The 18,791-nt window shown below is 45.1% G+C and overlaps 1 protein-coding gene across 4 annotated transcripts in view; it reads left to right on the top strand.

The window, feature by feature from the left end:
- The first annotated feature begins 10,413 nt into the window (after nucleotides 1-10,413).
- Nucleotides 10,414-18,791, top strand: part of KIAA0319 (KIAA0319 ortholog) — a 41,005-nt gene continuing 32,627 nt past the window's right edge. For all 4 annotated transcript variants that reach the window (XM_029913907.1, XM_029913905.1, XM_029913904.1 and 1 more), the window contains exons 1-3: nucleotides 10,414-11,190; nucleotides 12,276-12,471; nucleotides 15,959-16,063. In XM_029913907.1, coding sequence (XP_029769767.1) covers nucleotides 10,495-11,190; nucleotides 12,276-12,471; nucleotides 15,959-16,063 — 997 coding nt within the window. In that variant the 5' untranslated portion in view covers nucleotides 10,414-10,494. The remainder of the gene's footprint in view (nucleotides 11,191-12,275; nucleotides 12,472-15,958; nucleotides 16,064-18,791) is intronic.

Below are 18,791 nucleotides of genomic sequence, written 5' to 3'. Positions count from 1 at the left end.
CCAGGTTTAAAACATTCCCGCGAAAACAGTAATAAAGACAACGGTGTCCATTAACAAAACAGAACAGATTTTATTTTTTGGGAAGGGGGTGAAGGGGGTATGTAACTGGAGAGGATAGTCGACGGCAACTGGGTAAAGAAACGGGGGCAAGTTCAGCTTCTGTGTCCACAAACTTAAAAGTCAATGGGTACCCTGCTCAGCCTTGAAACTGGCTTTCAAAGCCTCCCGGATGCACAGCGCGTCCCGCTGGGCTCTTCTAATCGCCCGGCTGTCTGGCTGGGCGTAATCAGCAGCCAGGCTATTTGCCTCAACCTCCCACCCCGCCATAAAGGTCTCCCCCTTGCTCTCACAGAGATTGTGGAGCACACAGCAAGCTGCAATAACGATGGGGATATTGGTTTCGCTGAGATCACAGCGAGTCAGTAAGCTTCTCCATCTCCCCTTGAGACGGCCAAAAGCACACTCCACCACCATTCTGCACTTGCTCAGCCGGTAGTTGAAGAGTTCTTTTTCAGTGTCCAGGGCGCCAGTATAGGGCTTCATGAGCCAGGGCATTAGCGGGTAGGCTGGGTCCCCGAGGATCACTGTAGGCATCTCCACATCCCCAACAGTTATCTTGTGGTCCGGGAAGTAAATACCTTCCTGCAGCCGTCTAAACAGACCAGAGTTCCTGAACACGCGAGCGTCATGAACCTTGCCCGGCCATCCGACGTAGATGTTTGTAAACCGTCCCCGATGGTCCACCAGTGCTTGCAGCACCATTGAAAAGTAGCCCTTTCGGTTGATGTACTGGCTGGCCTGGTGGCCCGGTCCCAGGATAGGGATGTGAGTCCCATCTATAGCCCCACCGCAGTTTGGGAATCCCATCGCAGCGAAGCCATCTATGATGGCCTGCGCGTTTCCCAGGGTCACTACCTTTGACAGCAGTACCTTGACGATTGCCTTGGCTACTTGCAGGACAACAACCCCCACGGTAGATTTGCCCACGCCAAAGTGGTTCGCGACTGACCGGTAGCTGTCCGGCGTTGCAAGCTTCCAGAGGGCTATGGCCACTCGCTTCTGGACAGTCAGGGCTGCTCGCATGCGGGTGTCCTTGCGCTTCAGGGCAGGGGACAGCAACTCACAAAGTTCGAGGAAAGTCCCCTTCCGCATGCGAAAGTTTCGCAGCCACTGGGATTCATCCCAGACCTGAAGCACTATGCGGTCCCACCAGTCCGTGCTTGTTTCCCGGGCCCAGAATCGCCGTTCAACAAAATCCACATGCCCCATTGCCACAGTGATGTCCTGGGCGCTGGGGCTCGTGGTTTCTGACAGCTCTGTGCTACTCTCCGACTTCAGGCCATCACGGCGGTGCCGTAGCCTCCTCGCCTGATTTCTCTGCATCTGCCTCAGGGAAAGGTGTATGATAAGCTGCGAGGTGTTGAGAACGGCCACAACTGCAGCGATGGTTGCAGCGGGATCCATGATCGCAGTGCTGTGGCGTCCGCGCTGTCACTGATCAAAAAGTGCGCAAACTGATTTCCCGCCGGCGCTTTCAGGGAGGGAGGGAGGGAGGGCGGTAGTGACTGACGGATGCCGACAGTTACCCAAAAGCACCCTCGCCACATTTTTTTACCCAGAAGGCATTGGAGGATTGACCCAGAATTCCAATGGGCGGCGGGGACTGCGGGAACTGTGGGATAGCTGCCCACAGTGCACTGCTTCCAATGTCGACGCTTTCCCTGGTAGTGTGGACTGACAAAGTCGAATTACTGTCCTTAGTGTAGACACATACGTTCGACTTTCTAATATCGATTGCACATATTCGATTTAACTAAAATCGAACTACTCTCGTAGTGTAGACATACCCTGAGTGATTTACCCAGGGTCCTACAAAAAATCAGTAGCAGAGAACTGGACCTGTGTCTCTCAAAACCCTGCCCAGTATTACATAGGGATACTGGGGATGAGGCGGGTAAGTAGCCTCTTCCTTCCCAGAGCATAAGCACAGCTGCAGGGAAAGATTTCCACCAAATGGTCAAGAGAGTACTGGGGAGAAATTGAATCCATCTACTCCGCCCACCAGTACTTCTTGATTTATCAGCAACAAACAGGGATCCTGGCAACCTGTGAAATGAAGATGAACCATCAGGATCAGTGAACCAATTAGAGAGGCTCAGCAGCTGATCCTGGGCCCTATAACAGAATTGTAAACATCCCGCAGACTGCAGCTCTAATTACTGTAAAAGCTTTGCAGCCCATTGTTTGTAAATCTAATTGCAATACTCTTGGTTTTGTCCTGTATCAAGGATTTGCTTTTATGTAATTTTAGCATTTTTCTCTATTTGCTCTCCCCCTCCCCCAGTGTTTAATCTGCAATTAGAATGGTCTCTGAAGCAAGAAACAGGCCTTCTGCTTTCCCTGAAGTATCTCTGTGTAAAAGCTTACAAGATTTCAGGGAGGGGGAGGCTCTAAATAACATGGAAGCAGCCTGCGGAGAGAGAATGAAATCATATTCCTTATGTACAGAGGTGTACGCCATCCCCTCAGAAATTGATGCAGTGACACTTTAGATTTTGATGAACTTCTGGCTAATCTGGCTTCGAGGATAGTGATTTTTATAGGTCCCTGCTAAGGCTGCTGGAGTTAAGCCTTTGTCAGCATTTATGTTATAAATCCTATTCGTCAGAGGCTTATAACTCAGCTGTGAAAATTGGCTCTGGCTTGAAAGTTGGAATTAAAGTTCTCATCTTGGGAGACAGCTATTTTTTTTTTTATTATTATTTCCAGAATCTCATCAAAAGTGTCTCAGCCCTTTTATGATGCTGGAGAAGGATAGTAAAATACAATATTTTGCACTTCTATTGCATCTTTTCTCTCAAAGGCTCCCAAAGCTCTGACCAAAATAAATGTACACATAACACCACTAAAATGCAGCCACCTCTGGATGTGGAAGCCAGCCAGTGGTGTGGGGAGAGGAGATTTTGGCCCAGGATACTGGGGCAGACCCCACCTTACCCTACCCTTATGAAAACTAACACTGGATCTTCCGTGTTCATGTAGATTGTGCCCATGTGACCTCAGTTAAGGTCTATTTCAAAAGACGCTCATATAGAAAACTACACAGAATTCAGTGTATCTACCTTGGAAGGATGAAGAGCTGAGTCACTCCTTTGAAGATTTGAATTTGTGACTCCAGCAAGCCTGGGGATTGAAAACTAGCTATGCCGTAAATGGCTGGAAACAGCCCCTCAGCTAGAAATACCTGTTTGCAGTTTCAGCTTGTTTTTCTTGGGCATTAGCAGGATTCCTGCCTATAACTTTAAAATCTAAGGCTAGGTCTACACTACAGCGGGGGGTCGACCTAAGATACGCAACTTCAGCTACGTGAATAGCGTAGCTGAAGTGGCGTATTTTAGGTCGACTTACCTGGATGTGAGGACGGCGGCAAGTCGACCGCTGCCACGCCACCGTCGACTCCGCTACCGCCTCTTGCCGCGGTGGATTTCCGGAGTCGACGGTAGAGCCATCAGGGATCGATTTTATCGCGTCTTCACTAGATGCGATAAGTCGATCCCCGATAGACCGATTGCTACCTGCCGATCCGGTGGGTAGTGAAGACGTGCCCTAAGGCTAGCCCGGCTGAGTAGTGGCAGCATAGCCTCGCTTGGGCTTTGAGTCTGTCCCACTTTTCCCACAATGGCAGGAGCCAGGAGCGCTGTGTGTGTGAAGAACTCAAATGTGAAGTTGCGGAACTATTAACTATGGTTTGTAACCTGTTCTTTAAATCGGCTTCTGTACCCAGTGACTGGAAGATAGCTAATGTAACGCCAATATTTAAAAAGGGCTCTAGAGGTGATCCCGGTAATTACAGACCGGAAAGTCTAACATGAGTACCAGGCAAATTAGTTGAAACAATAGTAAAGAATAAAATTATCAGACACCTAGAAGAACATAAATTGTTGGGCAAAAGTCGACATGGTTTCTGTAAAGGGAAATTGTCTTACTAATCTTTGAGTTCTTTGAAGGGGTCAACAAACGTGGACAAGGGGGATCCAGTGGACATAGTGTACTTAGATTTCCAGAAAGCATTTGACAAGGTCCCTCACCAGAGGCTCTTACGTAAATTAAGTTGTCATGGAATAAAAGGGAAGGGGGATTCCTTATAAGGAATAACTTTACTCTACAAAGTGACTGTAAAAATGGTGCCTTTTTACTCAGCAGATCTGCTCCCTCCTGCACGTGTATGAAGAGCTAAGTCTGCTGACTTTAGTGGGGGGGAAATTGTATTTATTAATTTGTCCTAAAGTCAGCCCAAAACAGCTCTGGGAGTGTGAGCTTATTCTTTACTGGTTTACACATTATCAACAGAATTATTAACATCTGTGATAGGGCCACTTGTGCAACTCCAGTATCTCCAAATTATGTCCTCACTTATGCCTGTGTAAGCCTGCTGTAGGTATAAGGTAGCACAGATGTAGGTGTATTTGGCCTACAGAACCTTTACTGCTGGTAATGCTGCATGAGCCAGAAAGCTCACAGCATGACTTCGCAGCGCTGGCAATTAGGAAAACCATCTTTTTAACTGTAAACTGAGCACACATGATCTGCAAGTCATTCAGGCACTATAAATGTGGAACTGCTTGATGCTATTTTTGCACAGTCACTTTCCAGAGTGGAATGGCATGTTACTTTCTGACCGCAGTTGACTGTAGGCACAGTTTTTTAAAAACTGCTTAATTTTATGCCTGCAGTCAATTGGGGTCACAGTTTTGCAGGCACAAGTGTTAAAACGTGACCATCTAAGTACCTAATTTTTCAGGAAGTTTCTCACAAATCAGATAGACAGACATCAAAATTCTCTCACTTGGGAACACTATGGAGTGCAGATGGGAAAACTGGAAATCAGACTGAGTTGCCTTTGAAAGCAGGGCTTTCATATCCCAGCTGAAACCAACCAACCAAGAAATGTAATGCTGAGGCTGAAACTTCATCCTTGCATCATCCAGTTGTGCCCAGTTACTGCTCCAGACTCTACTATGGGCCAGCAGCAGGTGAAAAAGCTTCCATTGACTTCATGGGGCTTTGGCTTAGGCCCAGTAGGCTCAATTGTTTCTTGCAGGAGTGATGCATATCACTGCATCTTTTGAAAAATCCGCTCCTGTGCATCCATGGGGAAGGGCAGCAGCTGACTTTCCAAGACACTCAGGCCAGGTCTACACTATAAACTTACATGGGTATAACTGTGTCGCTCAGGGGTGTGAAAAATTCACGCCCATGAGCAACGCAGTTATACTGACCTAACCCCTGGCATAGACAGCGCTATGTCAACCAGAGGGCTTCTCCCATCGATATAGCTAGTGTCTCTCGTGGAGGTGGGCTAACTCTGCTTACGGGAGAAGCGTCTTCACTGTAGTGCTACAGTGGCACAGCTGAACTGTTGCATCTTTTTAAGTGTAGAGCTTCCCTCGGTGATGCGTGTTGCTCAATGCTGGGCACCACTGAACTTCTTGAGCTGATTTTCCGATGGTCAGATTTGACACCGTGTGTGTGTGTTTGTTTGTTTTTGGCCAGATTTGACATTTGCGGGAGCTTGGGGTACTTGGCACATCTGAAAATCAAGCTACCTACCTGTGCTGTAATGCTTAGACATAACAGGGTGAATGCCTGCATATGCAGGGGAAATTGTAAAAGATCTAAAACATAGGTGTTCAACCTGGGGGCTGTGAACAGGTCCAGGAGGGTTGTTGCTAATCTTCCTTTCTGAATGAATGAATTAGAAGGGGTCCTGAAACTTCTGCTTTTGTGACATGGAGACACCGTATAAAAAAGGTTGAGAATCACTGATCTGAAACAACTACCAAGATTGAACTATATTTTGACAGGTAAAACTGATCCATGCTGTACCTATTCTGTGGGTAAATGGAGGACTTCAATCTGTCGGAATGTCAATCCACCACGTTGCATCAGCATGAAGTTCACTTATAAAAATATAGGCCACGGTTTTCAAAAGTGACTAGTGATAGGAGAGGCAGTAGAGCCTAGTGGCTAGATCAATGGCCTGGGACTCAGGAGACCTGGATTCTGTTTTCAGCTCTGCCACTGATCTGCTTTGTGATGTTGGGTAAGTCACCTCACCTCTTTGTGCCTCAGTTTCCTCCACCCGTAAAGTGAGGGAAGTGATGCTGATCTCCTGGGTAAAATGCTGATGACCAGTGCTATATAAGGGCTGCATGTCATTATTGGTGTTACTGTTTGGGTTGCCTGAATATTTGGGTGCCCATCTTGAGAAACCTTAAAGGCACCTGATTCACAGAAAGTGCTGAACATCCAAGTAACTAGTAGTTTTTGAAAGTTTGAGCTTTACCTATTTTTAATGAAGGGTTGTTTACTTCTTATTGTACACGAACCTGAGGCACACTTTTGTGTTACCCTACAAGAGGTTTTGTTGTTTGTTCAAGTTCCTGTTTATTCTGCTTTTATTGAAGTGGATAAATATGTCTAAATCACACAGCAGTTAAACTGGTCTCCTACCTCCCAGGCCTCTCCTTTACCCATGAGCTCCTGCGTCTGCCCTGCCAGAAGCTGGGTAGCACATTTAAAGTACTGATTTATGGTAAGTGTTTTCATAGACCTCTGCAACAGCATCCCTGATATTCTCAGAGGTGAATGGGAATGTGGAGGAACTAATTATAGTGTACTTGGTGTGGGAGAGAAGAATGAAAATGAGAGTGTCTCCTGGGGTGCTGATAAGCTGAAGAATCGCACACTGTTGTAGTTATGTTGTACAGGAGCTGTTATTTTACGTTCATGTTCCCTTGAATAGAGGTCTTGCTGGAAGTGTCAAATTACAGGCACAAACAAAACCCCAGCACTGTATTAAACTGTGTAGCTGTAGTCAGAAAAGTGCTGCTGTAAATATGACAGGGAGGCATTTATGCTCTATTAGTACCTTATTAAATGTTGTCCATTTGCAAGTCAAAAGATTTATTTTTTCCTCTCAAAGTGCCAGCACTGCAAACTCAGGGCCAAATCCTGCCTTGCCATCTCTCTGTCATGCTGTGGGGGGAACAGTAACAGTCGAGCAGAGGGGCTGTCTGCCCAAAGGCCGGTGCTGACTGGGGATACCATACTTTGCAGTGCACCTTATCCTTGCTCGTTCACTAGTATAGCAGAGTAGGATTTGATCCTTCGCTTGAATGTCAGCTCCCTGGTTGTTTTCTTTCTGACTCTTTTACCATCACCAGTGATAAAGATTCTGTCATCAGAACTTGGCTGACGCTTTTGTCAATGATAAATGAGGCAGAGTAGAATCCAGCTCACTCTTCCAGAATTGTGTTAGTTCTGCAGCACTAACCATAACATCTTGGTTTCATCAGTTAAGTCAGGAAATCTGACTCAAAACCATGTTAATAAGGATGTGCCATTTTTACATAGCAACTGGATTTTTGAGGAGACTATTTATACAAATAATCAAATCTGAAGAGGAATTTTTTTACACTGGAGCAAACTTGAAACATAATTCCTTTTACAAAAAGTAATTGACTGAGCTAAGTATTGTCTGTATTTGTGCTCGATTGAAAGTCCCCCCCCCCCCACTTCATCCTACAGCGATGTTATAATCCTGCATTCATGACCTAATAGTCTCTTGTTATGGAAATAACTCTGATGTCTCACATGCAGCTCATGATGTCACAGCAAGATCCAGTAGTAAAGAAATGTTGTGTTGGAAGGAGCAAACTCCTGGGAGGAAGCAGGAGCTAATGATTAAAGCAGGGGACTAGGAGTCAGATTAGATCACCTTGGTATCTGAGCACCATCATGTGGTTCATTAAGTGATGTGACTAACATCTGACATATGTGGCGCTTTCCTTCTTTCTTACCAGAATGAAAATGTGTGTGTTACTTTTTGAATTTGATTTTAAAAAGTATGTGTGTCACGCTGTCTGGAGTGGTGCAGGACCATGCCTGGGTGACTGCCAACCTCAGGGTGGACTGTCAAAAGCAGGTAAGACACCCCAAACTAGTTGTATGTTCTATAACTAGATTTCACGAACCAAGTAACAGATGTGAACTCCTGAAGCACTCTAACAGTCTTACAGTGGAGTCAGACAGTTCTCTTGGGCACTTCAGTCTATCTTGCTACCCAGGGGGAGGAGGGGTGGCTGAGTGGGGGTGCAGGGACACATGGGGATGGGGGAAAAGGAGGTGGCTGAGTGGGGATGCAAGGACACATGGTGATGGGGGAGGGAGAGGCAGCTGAGTAAGGGTTCATGGCCACATGAAAACAGGGGAAGGGGGGTGCAGGGACAATTGGGGATGGAGGCAGATGTGCCTGATTGAATGGGAGAGGCTAGGGGTCAGCCAGGGTCTATATGGGTGAGGCTCCCAGCCTCCCTAATAATTTCTCCTTCCCCTCCCCCGTCCCAATCCCCCCGTGTTCCGTAGTTCTCCTACCCACACCCAACAACCCTCCAGGTTCACTGCCAGGCTCCTGCCCACCAATTACTTCCCTTTCCTTCAGCTCCTCTGTTACCTCTGACTCCCCCAAGCTTTTGCATGTTTTGGATGTTCAGCACTTTCTGTGAATCAGGTGCCTTTAAGGTTTCTCAAGATGGGCACCCAAATATTAAGGCAACCCAAACAGTAACACCAATAATGACATGCAGCCCTTATATAGCTTTTGCACTGCTTCTGATGAATGCTTGAAATATGTTTCTGTTCTGTAGTTTAAATGAATTATTACTGAAAGTTCTGTATTAATATGCCTAGTAAGGAATCTATTTGTCAAAAAAACCATTTCCTGAATCTTTTTTGGTTGTCTGTATTGTTACAGACATACTTGCTGACTGGTATTTGGAAATAAATTACCAAAATTGAAACTGGCATGATTATATTGGCAAATAAAATATGCAGAATTCTAAAATATCATGTACAGAACTTTTAATTTTTTGGTGCAGAATTCTCCCAGGAGGAGGAGTTGTAGTAACCTGTCAACACTTTATGTGGAATGTTGGTGTAGAGGGCTTCTACATCCATAGTGGCTAGGATGGTGTTTTCTGGAAGATCACCGATGGATTGTAGTTTCCTCAGGAAGTCGGTGGTGTCTCAAAGATAGCTAGGAGTGCTGGTAGCATAGGGCCTGAGGAGAGAGTCCACATAGCCAGACAGTCCTACCGTTAGGGTGCCAATGCCTGACATGATGGGGCGTCCAGGATTTCCAGGTTTATGGATCTTGGGTAGCAAATAGAATACCCCTGGTCAGGATTCTAGGCATGTGTCTCTACGGATCTGTTCCTGTGCTCTTTCAGGGAGTTTCTTGAGCAGATGGTGTAGTTTCTTTTGGTAATCCTCAGTGGGATCAGAGGATAATGGCCTGTAGAATGTGGTGTTAGAGAGCTGCCTAGCGGCCTCTTGTTCATATTCCAACTTATTCATGATGACGACAGCACCTCCTTTGTCAGCCTTTTTGATTATGATGTCAGAGTTGTTCCTGAGGCTGTTGCTGGCATTGTGTTCAGCACGGCTGAGGTTATGGGGCAAGTGATGCTGTTTTTCCATAATTTCAGCCCGTGCACGTCGACGGAAGTTCTCTATTTCCTTCTTCCAGAATTCAAGCTAATGGGACGAGCTTCCTTGCACGTAGCACCTTCCCAGGTGTGAGAGGGCCATTAATCCAGCCTTTGTATGGTGATGTTTCACAATGGCCCACTTAGTTTTGATAGTCCTCCTTGATGGGCGGGTGAACCACTCCTTCTGCCTGGGTTCACAAGTTCAGAGCAGGCATTTTTACAGTTATAAAGCAAAAGTTACATGCTGTCGTATAGCATGGGATACAGACATTACAAATAAAATTAATGCAGACAGCAACTTACAAGCATTTTATATCTCCTAAAGACTGAACACATCTTACAAATCTAACACCTGTCTTGAACAATACTAACATACATGTGAGCTGGTCTGGTTTCCAGCTCTGAATTTGTCAGTGCTCAGCCGATGACTACAGCCTTGGCAAAAGCTGGCATCTGGTCTACTAGTGTCACAACATGTATGTTGTGCCATCAGGGTTCTTATGTTCCCTGCTCAGCTACTAGCTTGCTGTAGGATGTTCGGTGAGTCATGTAACTTCTTTGCCTAGCATCTGTATTTGTAAAATGGGATAAGAGATACTTTGTAAGAAGCTTTGAGACCATCGGATGAGAAATGCTAGCTGAGTGTAAAATATTACTCTTAATTCACACACATATCTTCAAGAATTAGCAAACCTTGTAAGAAAAATAATGGCAAAATTTGTGCATGGTAAAAGGATTTATAATTAATCTTAATATGGTTTACATTTTTGCCCTTGTATGAAAAGTCCCTCCAAGGCAAGATGGTAACTTATACAGCTGTGTGATTGTAGTTCTCTGCCTAAGGTCAGCGTATGTTGTTTCAGGGTATTTCTGTGAGCAGTGCACGGAAGGAGCCACGTACTCGGACGCAGTGATATCTCCTAATTTAGACACCACTAAAATCATGAGAGTTCCCCATGCCATGTCGATGTCAGACTGCACAGCGGCTTGCTGCGATCTTTCGGGTTGTGACTTGTCCTGGATGTTTGAACGGCGCTGCTACATTGTGAACTGCCAGCATAAAGAAAATTGTGAACCCAAGAAAATTGAAACAGTGAAGTCTTACCTTACGTTTGTACTTAGGCCTTCTCAGAGGCCAGGTGCACTGCTAGGGTATGGACAGGTGCTGCCAAATATGGTTCACTCTGTGGGACTACAGGGTGAGCCCTCTGAGGAAGTGAGTAACCTGAAGGAGCTGTCTTTTCTGAGTAAAGACCACAGCTTTGAGGAGATACCTGAATACACTGATGACTACAGGGACTTGGAACAGGACCCCTTTCAGCTGAGCATCAAGCACAAACAGAAAGAGAGCACGGATTACACGGACTGGGGCCTCATGGTGGCCAGTGAAAATGGCTTCAACTCTACAGTAGCTGATACCGAAGATGACCATGAGGATTTGGCTGAAAAGCAGAGGGAAGGCAGTAGACTGGAAAATCTCATGACTAAAAGTGGGTCCAATTCAAACTCTGTTCCTATTGAACACGCCAAGGAGAAGCTGCCATCTCTTGCTGAGATGACACCATTCCCAGTGGAGTCCACTGAAAGCGAAGCAGCTAGACAACCACCTGTACAAGCCAGTGACAACCTGGGGAAAGAGGTAGGGCTGCCTCAAGATCCCAGAAGTAGTAGTGAAGTGTGCACCATAATGTTCTGCTTTGTAGGCCCTTTTCAAATCAAAATAGATTAGTATAGTATCCCCAGAGGAAATCAGTGGTTCATTGTCCACTACTATCATGTGACAGTATAAGAAAAGACTGTGCTCTTTACAAACAAACAGCCCTTCTCCTGGCTAACGTAATTGCAATGCAATGCGACTTAGATTAAGGGAAGGCACTCGGATAGCTATCAGACAGTGAGGAGTAAAGCTTCTGGTAGTTGGGTATAGGGATTCCAGTTTAAACTTTCAGACTTGTCGACATGGATCTGGGTTACAATGTGTCTGTGTGGTATTCTGGCTTTCTGGCCTTCAGAATGCATCTTCCTTTAACAGCTCCACATGCCACATTCATTCTAATGTGCACTAAGGCAATGCGGTCTAGGGGAGTATGCACAGGGTGGGGACTCAGAAATTCCTGCGTTTGAATCCAGGCCATGGCACTACGTCAGTGTGTGGCCTTGCCCAAGTTATTTCAAGTCCCGGCCTCTGTTCAATAAAATAAGTCAGTGTAATGGATATACTAATACTTTCCTATGTCCTTGGTGTGTTGTGGTGATTTATTATTAGTTGTGTAGTGCTTTGAATATGTAAAGCACCATATAAATGCTAAGTATTATTAACGGACATTAAAGGTTACAGGAAACACTGCTTTTAACCCTAGAAGGTCAGTGTTCAGGTACTTATCAGTAGATAAGGATCGTTACCCACAAAAGTGGACGTACCCCCTGCCCTGAAAAGCTTAGTCTTAATTTAAGACTAGACACAAGTGAATGTGACAAACTATTTGTTAATAGCCATATCCTTGAATTGTTCTGCATGTGGAAACTCCTGTTGAGGTTGAAAGCAGTTTCTTAAAAATATGCTGGGAGAATGTGGGCCTTCACTGGTAATGTTTTTTTCTTCATGGTCAGGATATCCCAATGACACACATTGCTGGGCTCAGTTTATGCATTATAAATAATGTATATCTGAATAGGAAAAATGATTTATTCATAATAATTTTACCCTTACTGTTCCCCTTATAGGTTCTAACACCTTCCCATAATCCTCCTTCAGACAATCTGGAATCTACCCAAGCTATTGCAGAGAGAACTCAAATCCCAACAACAGCCCCCTGGAGTCTGACACAAGATGGGATCACACCACTTCCAGCTAGTTCTGTCATCTCTCAGGCCACTGTCATGCAGCAGGTCCCATCTCCCACCACTGCTGCCAAAGCAGGTAACTTTTTTTCTTCAAGGCAGAACTTTTGAAAATAAAATGAGAACTGTTGACTCCTCCTAAGGCAAATAGCCCTACTCTGATGCCCAGACAGTGCTGACACTGAGCGCCATGCTGGTGGCTCCAGTCATTTCTGATTACCAACTTCAATGGGGCAGTGCAGGTTTTTACCAAAACACAGCTTATCAGCACTTTAAGATGGTGACACAGGTTGCATGGAAAAAAAACCCTGAAAGCCAGAGTTCATTGGTTTATCTTTGGCAATGGATAGTATGGAAATGCTTAGAAGGCGCTCTCAGTTGAGAAGGACTGGCTGTGAAATGAGCCTCCAGAGGCGAGCAGGCTAATTTAGAGTCTCGCTACTTTTACAGCGTGCTGCAAGCCTGGCCCTGTTTGATTAAAGCTTTCTCACTCTGGGTATATCTACACTGCACTCTGAGCCAGGTCCTGGGAGACCCAGACTTGTGGACAAAGTGTTTCCAAGTCCACACTTCATTGTCCACATTGCATTGTAAGCCTGGGCTTACAGTTGCTGGAACCAGGTCTCACAGCCATGTTATCACGTCCATACTGCACTACTCAGCCCTTCTGACTCGGGTATGTGGCTTGAGCTGCATCCACGCTGCAAAACGACAGGCTTGGACCCAAGTCACAACGGTACTTGGGCTCTGACCCACTCCCCAGCAGTGCCCTAGGACCCAGTCCTGAGTGTTTGCTGACCTGAGTCAGATTGGTTTGCTTGTGGGCAGCAGTGGGGCTTGGACTCAAACCTGAGTCAGAGCCCAGGCTTAATATGCAGTGTAGACATTTACTCCCTACCTGCTATGGAGATGACGATGATGATGTCGGTATGCAAATATATTTCCAAAAGTCAGTGTTTTACTCAACTGTTAGAGGGCAAAACTTGAATTCAGCATGGAGGAGACCAGGAAGAAGGTGAAAGCCTGAATGTGTGCTGTTTGCTCCACTCTGCTCATGGGAGTGCCTGGCAGAAGAGCCCTGCACATCTCAGTAGAGCCATCAGGGCAGGGATTTTTGCAGAATTTCTCTCTTGAGCCAAGAGTAGCCAGCCTGGACCCAAACCCGCAGGAGCGCAGGACCCTGAAGCAGGTGTCAGTCTCCCTTACCATGACAAAGGAAAAAAAGCTACAAAGGGGCCTCCTGAGCAATGGGATGAGCCCCACCTCAGGCAATGGTGTGTGGCTTCAACCACAGGCCAGGCAGCTTTTTCCCTGCTCCCTCCTGCCTCTCCTCAGTAGCATCCAAGGGAGGGAGAGGGCTGAAGAGGACTCAAAATGGGACTTGGGAGAAGTCAAGGGGCAAGTAGCACTGAACCTCCCTCCCCCTAGTGTTTCCTCAGAGCTGCATCTTTACTTCATCCTTTTAAGATTAATCAAGTGCTGACATGGAACCACAATGTGGTTCTTAACGCACTGACTCTGCATTCCTTTTAACCCATCAGGAAGGTATCCCTGTATTTCCTCTCCACCAAGGATGCCTTCCTGATGGACATCACCTCCACCCAGAGAGTGTAGAGTCTGGGGCTTCACCTATTGAGAAGCAGTATAGCACATTCTACAATGAAAAGGTGGTTTTCAAAAAGACCCAGCCTGTATCCCAAAAACTAACTCAGTTTTTCAGAACTGAAGAAATTGTGATCCTGTCCACCCAAGAGAGAAGCTCTGGTATACAGTGGATGCTCGTGGAGACCTCAGCTCTAAATCAATTGCATACAGGCCTTTTGCAAGTTCAGTGCTTGATCTGCTCTCTATCATCCAAAGAAAAGAGAGCATCAAAATCTACTATTTCAAGATGGTTGGGATAGTGCATATATGAAGCCTTTCAGACAAGAACATCTCCAGCAACCAGCATCAAAGCCCACTTGCTCAGAGTGGTAGCAGCTTCCTGGGCTGAGAGATCTTCTGCACCAGATGATGAGATCTGCTGGGCATACCTGCTCAAAATTTACAAACGACATTTGGGCATCAGCAAATGCAGCCTCTGGTAGCAGGGTGCTCCAGGCTGCGGTCTCTGAGTAGTGGGGAAGGATTATAAAACCCTGGGTATAGATAGTTCTGTTTGACTGAACCCTGCCTGAAAGTGCACTGCTATGCAAATCCCATTGGTTAAAGGATCTGTGGACCTTGTAGATGGAAGAGTGGTTTGAAGGAAGAGAGGAAGAACTCTTTGTGGCCAAGAAGTGGAAGACTGTTCCTAGTGGGAGGGCAGCATGAAATAAGATGCAAAGCATACGGTCACCTTTTAGCCAAGCTGTGTTTTTCCATGTTCTCCTGCTATTTTCATGGACGTTGAAAATGTGATGCTATGAATAACCTATTAATCATGTCAATTGCGGCATCATGCCAACCTGTAAAAAGTACACAGTTGGTGGAAAAGCGAGCTCCTATTGCATTAGTAAGTATTGTTGTGTTACTTTATTTGGTGTAATCTCTTTTAGTTCTGACTCGGCTGGTTGTGATTTCTTTGGAATGCTTCCAAGAAGCATTAGAAACTGTTCAGAAGCTTGTTATTAGAATCACTGAGAGGAGTTTGACTGATGACTCAAGAACACATTTGATTGAATTTAGGGCTGAATTGTGCCTTTAAGCACAACAGACACAGTTGGGTTTGGTGGTCTGTGTAGAGCTATAGAGGCAGAGCAGATGCAATCAGAGGCATCCTGCAGGAAAAAGAGTGCCTCAGGGCATGCTAGGGAGAGTGCATGCAGCAGTAGCACTTACCTGTAAAAAGAGTCAGCACTGACCTCCAGGTACTAGCAGGTCTGCAGGAACTGACTTCTCCCGAGTTTGCCTGGCTATGCCTCTCGAGATTTAGACTGCTTCTTAATTTGCTACCTAGTTCCTGATCTGTATTCTGGAAGCATCATGTATAGGGGGTTTGGAGGCTTCCTTTACTCTCTTCTTTCTGTAGTGCACATTTACAGGGTTAGCCAAAATGTGGCCCTTAGTTTGCTGCGTATGTTCCCTCTATAGGCATCTGATGGAAATGGAAAGCTAGTGACTGGGAAACTTGAGGAAAAACTACATATAGATTGAATGCAGCCATGCTCAGGTTCTCATACATGTCCTGTCTAATTCACCACTGTTACCTTTTTAGTGTCCCAAATTTCCATACTTTTATTAAGGAAAAACACATTGGTACTGGGCGGGGGGGGGGAATTATGATTTTTATGTGTTCAAAGCAAAATGAATATACATGGTATACTGGAAAAATCACAAACATCGATTTAAAACAAAAATGAGTTAATTCTGATTTCAGCTTCAGGGGGAGCCATTCTCAAGTGTAGGCTGGTGAGAGAAGATTAATCCGTAATCAGATTTATCAAGAAAATGTAACTCTTCCCCATCTTTCCCCAGAAAGTTGTCACATGATGTACAATAAATATGCAATCCCTATTACAATTTCTTTTTCAAATCAATTTCCCCTTATTCTGTTTTTAAAAATGCAATGCTTTTATCTTCTTCAGATCCAGTAAAAGAACTCGTGGTGTCAGCTGGAGATAACTTACAGGTGACTCTACCAAAAAACGAAGTTGAACTGAATGCCTTTGTTGTGCCACCACCCCCAACAGGTGAATTTAACAATCTTTTCAAACAAGGAGACATAAAATATTGATACATCAACACAGTTTGGCGCTGAGGCTGTACGTACAGCCACAGCTAGGAGGGGATCTAGAGGACAGAACTTTCCCTTCTAATCTGCGGAGGCAGTTCTCTGTGGCACCAGCCGCGGAGGGGCATTTCAAAGGGGTTTTTAGAGATTAATGGAGGAATGGAAAACCTGTCTTATGAAAGGAGACTCAAAGAGCTTGGCTTGTTTAGCCTAACCAAAAGAAGGCTGAGGGGAGATGTGATTGCTCTCTATAAATATATCAGCGGGATAAATACCAGGGAGGGAGAGGAATTATTTAAGCTCAGTACCAATGTGGACACAAGAACAAATGGATATAAACCTGCCATCAGGAAGTTTAGACTTGAAATTAGACAAAGGTTTCTAACCATCAGAGGAGTGAAGTTCTGGAACAGCCTTCCAAGGGGAGCAGTGGGGGCAAAAGACATATCTGGCTTCAAGACTAAGCTTGATAAGTTTATGGAGAGGATGGTATGATGGGATAGCCTAATTTTGGCAATTAATTGATCTTTGACTATTAGCGGTAAATATGCCTGATGAGATGTTAGGTGGGGTGGGATCTGAGTTATTACAGAGAATTCTTTCTTGGGTGTCTGGCTGGTGAGTCTTGCCCACGTGCTCAGGGTTTAGCTGATTGCCATATTTGGGGTCGGGAAGGAATTTTCCTCCAGGTCAGATTGGCAGAGGCCCTGGGGGTTTTTCGCCTTCCTCTGCAGCGTGGAGCATGGGTCACTTGCTGGAGGATTCTCTGCACCTTGAAGTCTTTAAACCATGATTTGAGGACTTCTAGCCTATGTCTGAGCTATTGGGGTTTGTTACAGGAGTGGGTGGGTGAGATTCTGTGGCCTGCGTTATGCAGGAGGTCAGACTAGATGATCATAATGGTCCCATCTGACCTTAACGTTTATGACTCTGATTAGTGGGTGTGGTTTTTGTGTTGAGCATGCAGATTAATTAACCATCTCCTCCTCTGGAGCTACACTGATTTACACTAGGGAGGATCTGGACTAATATGTCCACTTACACTATCTGCTGGAAACAAATTTAGGCTGAGAACACTAAACTGAACTTTTCTTAATACTGTCGGCTCCTGGTGCAAAGAATGAAATCTTTGTGCATGAGTGTTTAGCACCAGGACAGTTCAGGAGCTGGTGTCAGTGACCATGAGGAGAGTAAGTACTCATGCTAAAATACCTGCAGAATCCCTTAATTTGCATCCCTCTTCCCCCACCACCGTTCATATCACTGAGTTACAGCATGTTGCAGCAGCTTGACACGTACTGTATGGAGCAAAAAGAACAGGAGTACTTGTGGCACCTTAGAGACTAACAAATTTATTAGAGCATAAGCTTTCGTGGGCTACAACCCACTTCTTCGGATGCAACAATGCATCTTCGGATGTATGGAGCAATGATTCAGATCAGACTCAAACATCAGAAGTTTTCACAGGGGAGAGAGGTAAATAGCAGGGTCCCAGAAGGATTTGAGCTGGTACCGGTGCTGTTCAACATATTCATAAATGATTTGGAAAAAGGTGTAAGAGTGAGGTGTCAAAGTTTGCGGATGATACAAATTACCGAGGATAGTTAAGCCCAAAGCTGACTGTAAAGAATTACAAAGGGATCTCACAAGACTTGGTGACTGAATTTCATCTGCCATTTTTCTGCCCAATGTTGATAAATGCAAGGTAATGCACATTGGAAAACATAATCCTAACTATCCATACAAAATGATGGGATCTAAATTAGCTATTGCCATTCAAGAAACACATCTTGGAGTTATTGTGGATAGTTCTCTGAAATCATTTGCTGAATGTGCAGCAGGAGTCAAAAAAGCGAACAATGTTGGGAACCATTAGGAAAGGGCTAGATAATAAGGCAGACAATATTATAATGCCACACTATAAATCCATGGTACACCCACATCTTGAATACTGAGTGCAGTTCTGTTCATCCCATTTCAAAAAAGATATATTAGAATTGGAAAAAGTACAGAAAAGGGCAACAAAATCGATCAGGGTATGGAACAGTTTCCATATGAGGAGAGATTAAAAAAGACTGGGACTGGTCAGCTTAGAAAAAGACGACTAAAGGGGGATATGGGAGAGGTCTATAAAATCAGGAATGGTGTGGAGAAAGTGAATAGAAAAGTGCTATTTACGCCCTTCACATAACACAAGAACCAGGGGTCACCCAATGAAATTAATATGCAACAGGTTTAAAACAAAAGGAAGTACTCCTTCACAAAACATGCAGTCAACCTGTGAAACTCGGTGCCAGGGGATGTTGTGAAGTCCAAAAGTATAACTGAGTTCAAAAAAGAATTAGATAAGTTCATGGGGGATAGGTCAATCGATGGCTATTAGCTAAGATGGTCCGGGACGCAACCCCATGCTCTGGGTATCCCTGTGCTTCTGAGTGCCAGAAGCTGGGACTTGATGACCGTGGATGGATCTCTCAATAATTGCCCTGTTCTGTTCACTGTCTCTGAAGCTTCCGGCATCGGCCACGGTCTGAAGACAGAATACTGAGCTAAGTGGACCATTGGTCTGACCCCGTATAGTTGTTCTTATGTTTTTATTAAGTCATTGTTTCTGACTATATTATTTTGCATTGTAGACATTCAACCTCATTTCATTGTTTCCCCATGTGTCTGTATAGTTGTTTAAA

This window comes from Terrapene carolina, unplaced genomic scaffold (genome assembly GCF_002925995.2).
Source record: "Terrapene carolina triunguis isolate 2854851 unplaced genomic scaffold, T_m_triunguis-2.0 Scaffold58, whole genome shotgun sequence".
NCBI lineage: Eukaryota > Metazoa > Chordata > Testudines > Emydidae > Terrapene > Terrapene triunguis.
The sequence above is the reverse complement of the archived record's forward strand: the minus strand, read 5'-3'. Positions and strand labels throughout refer to the sequence as shown.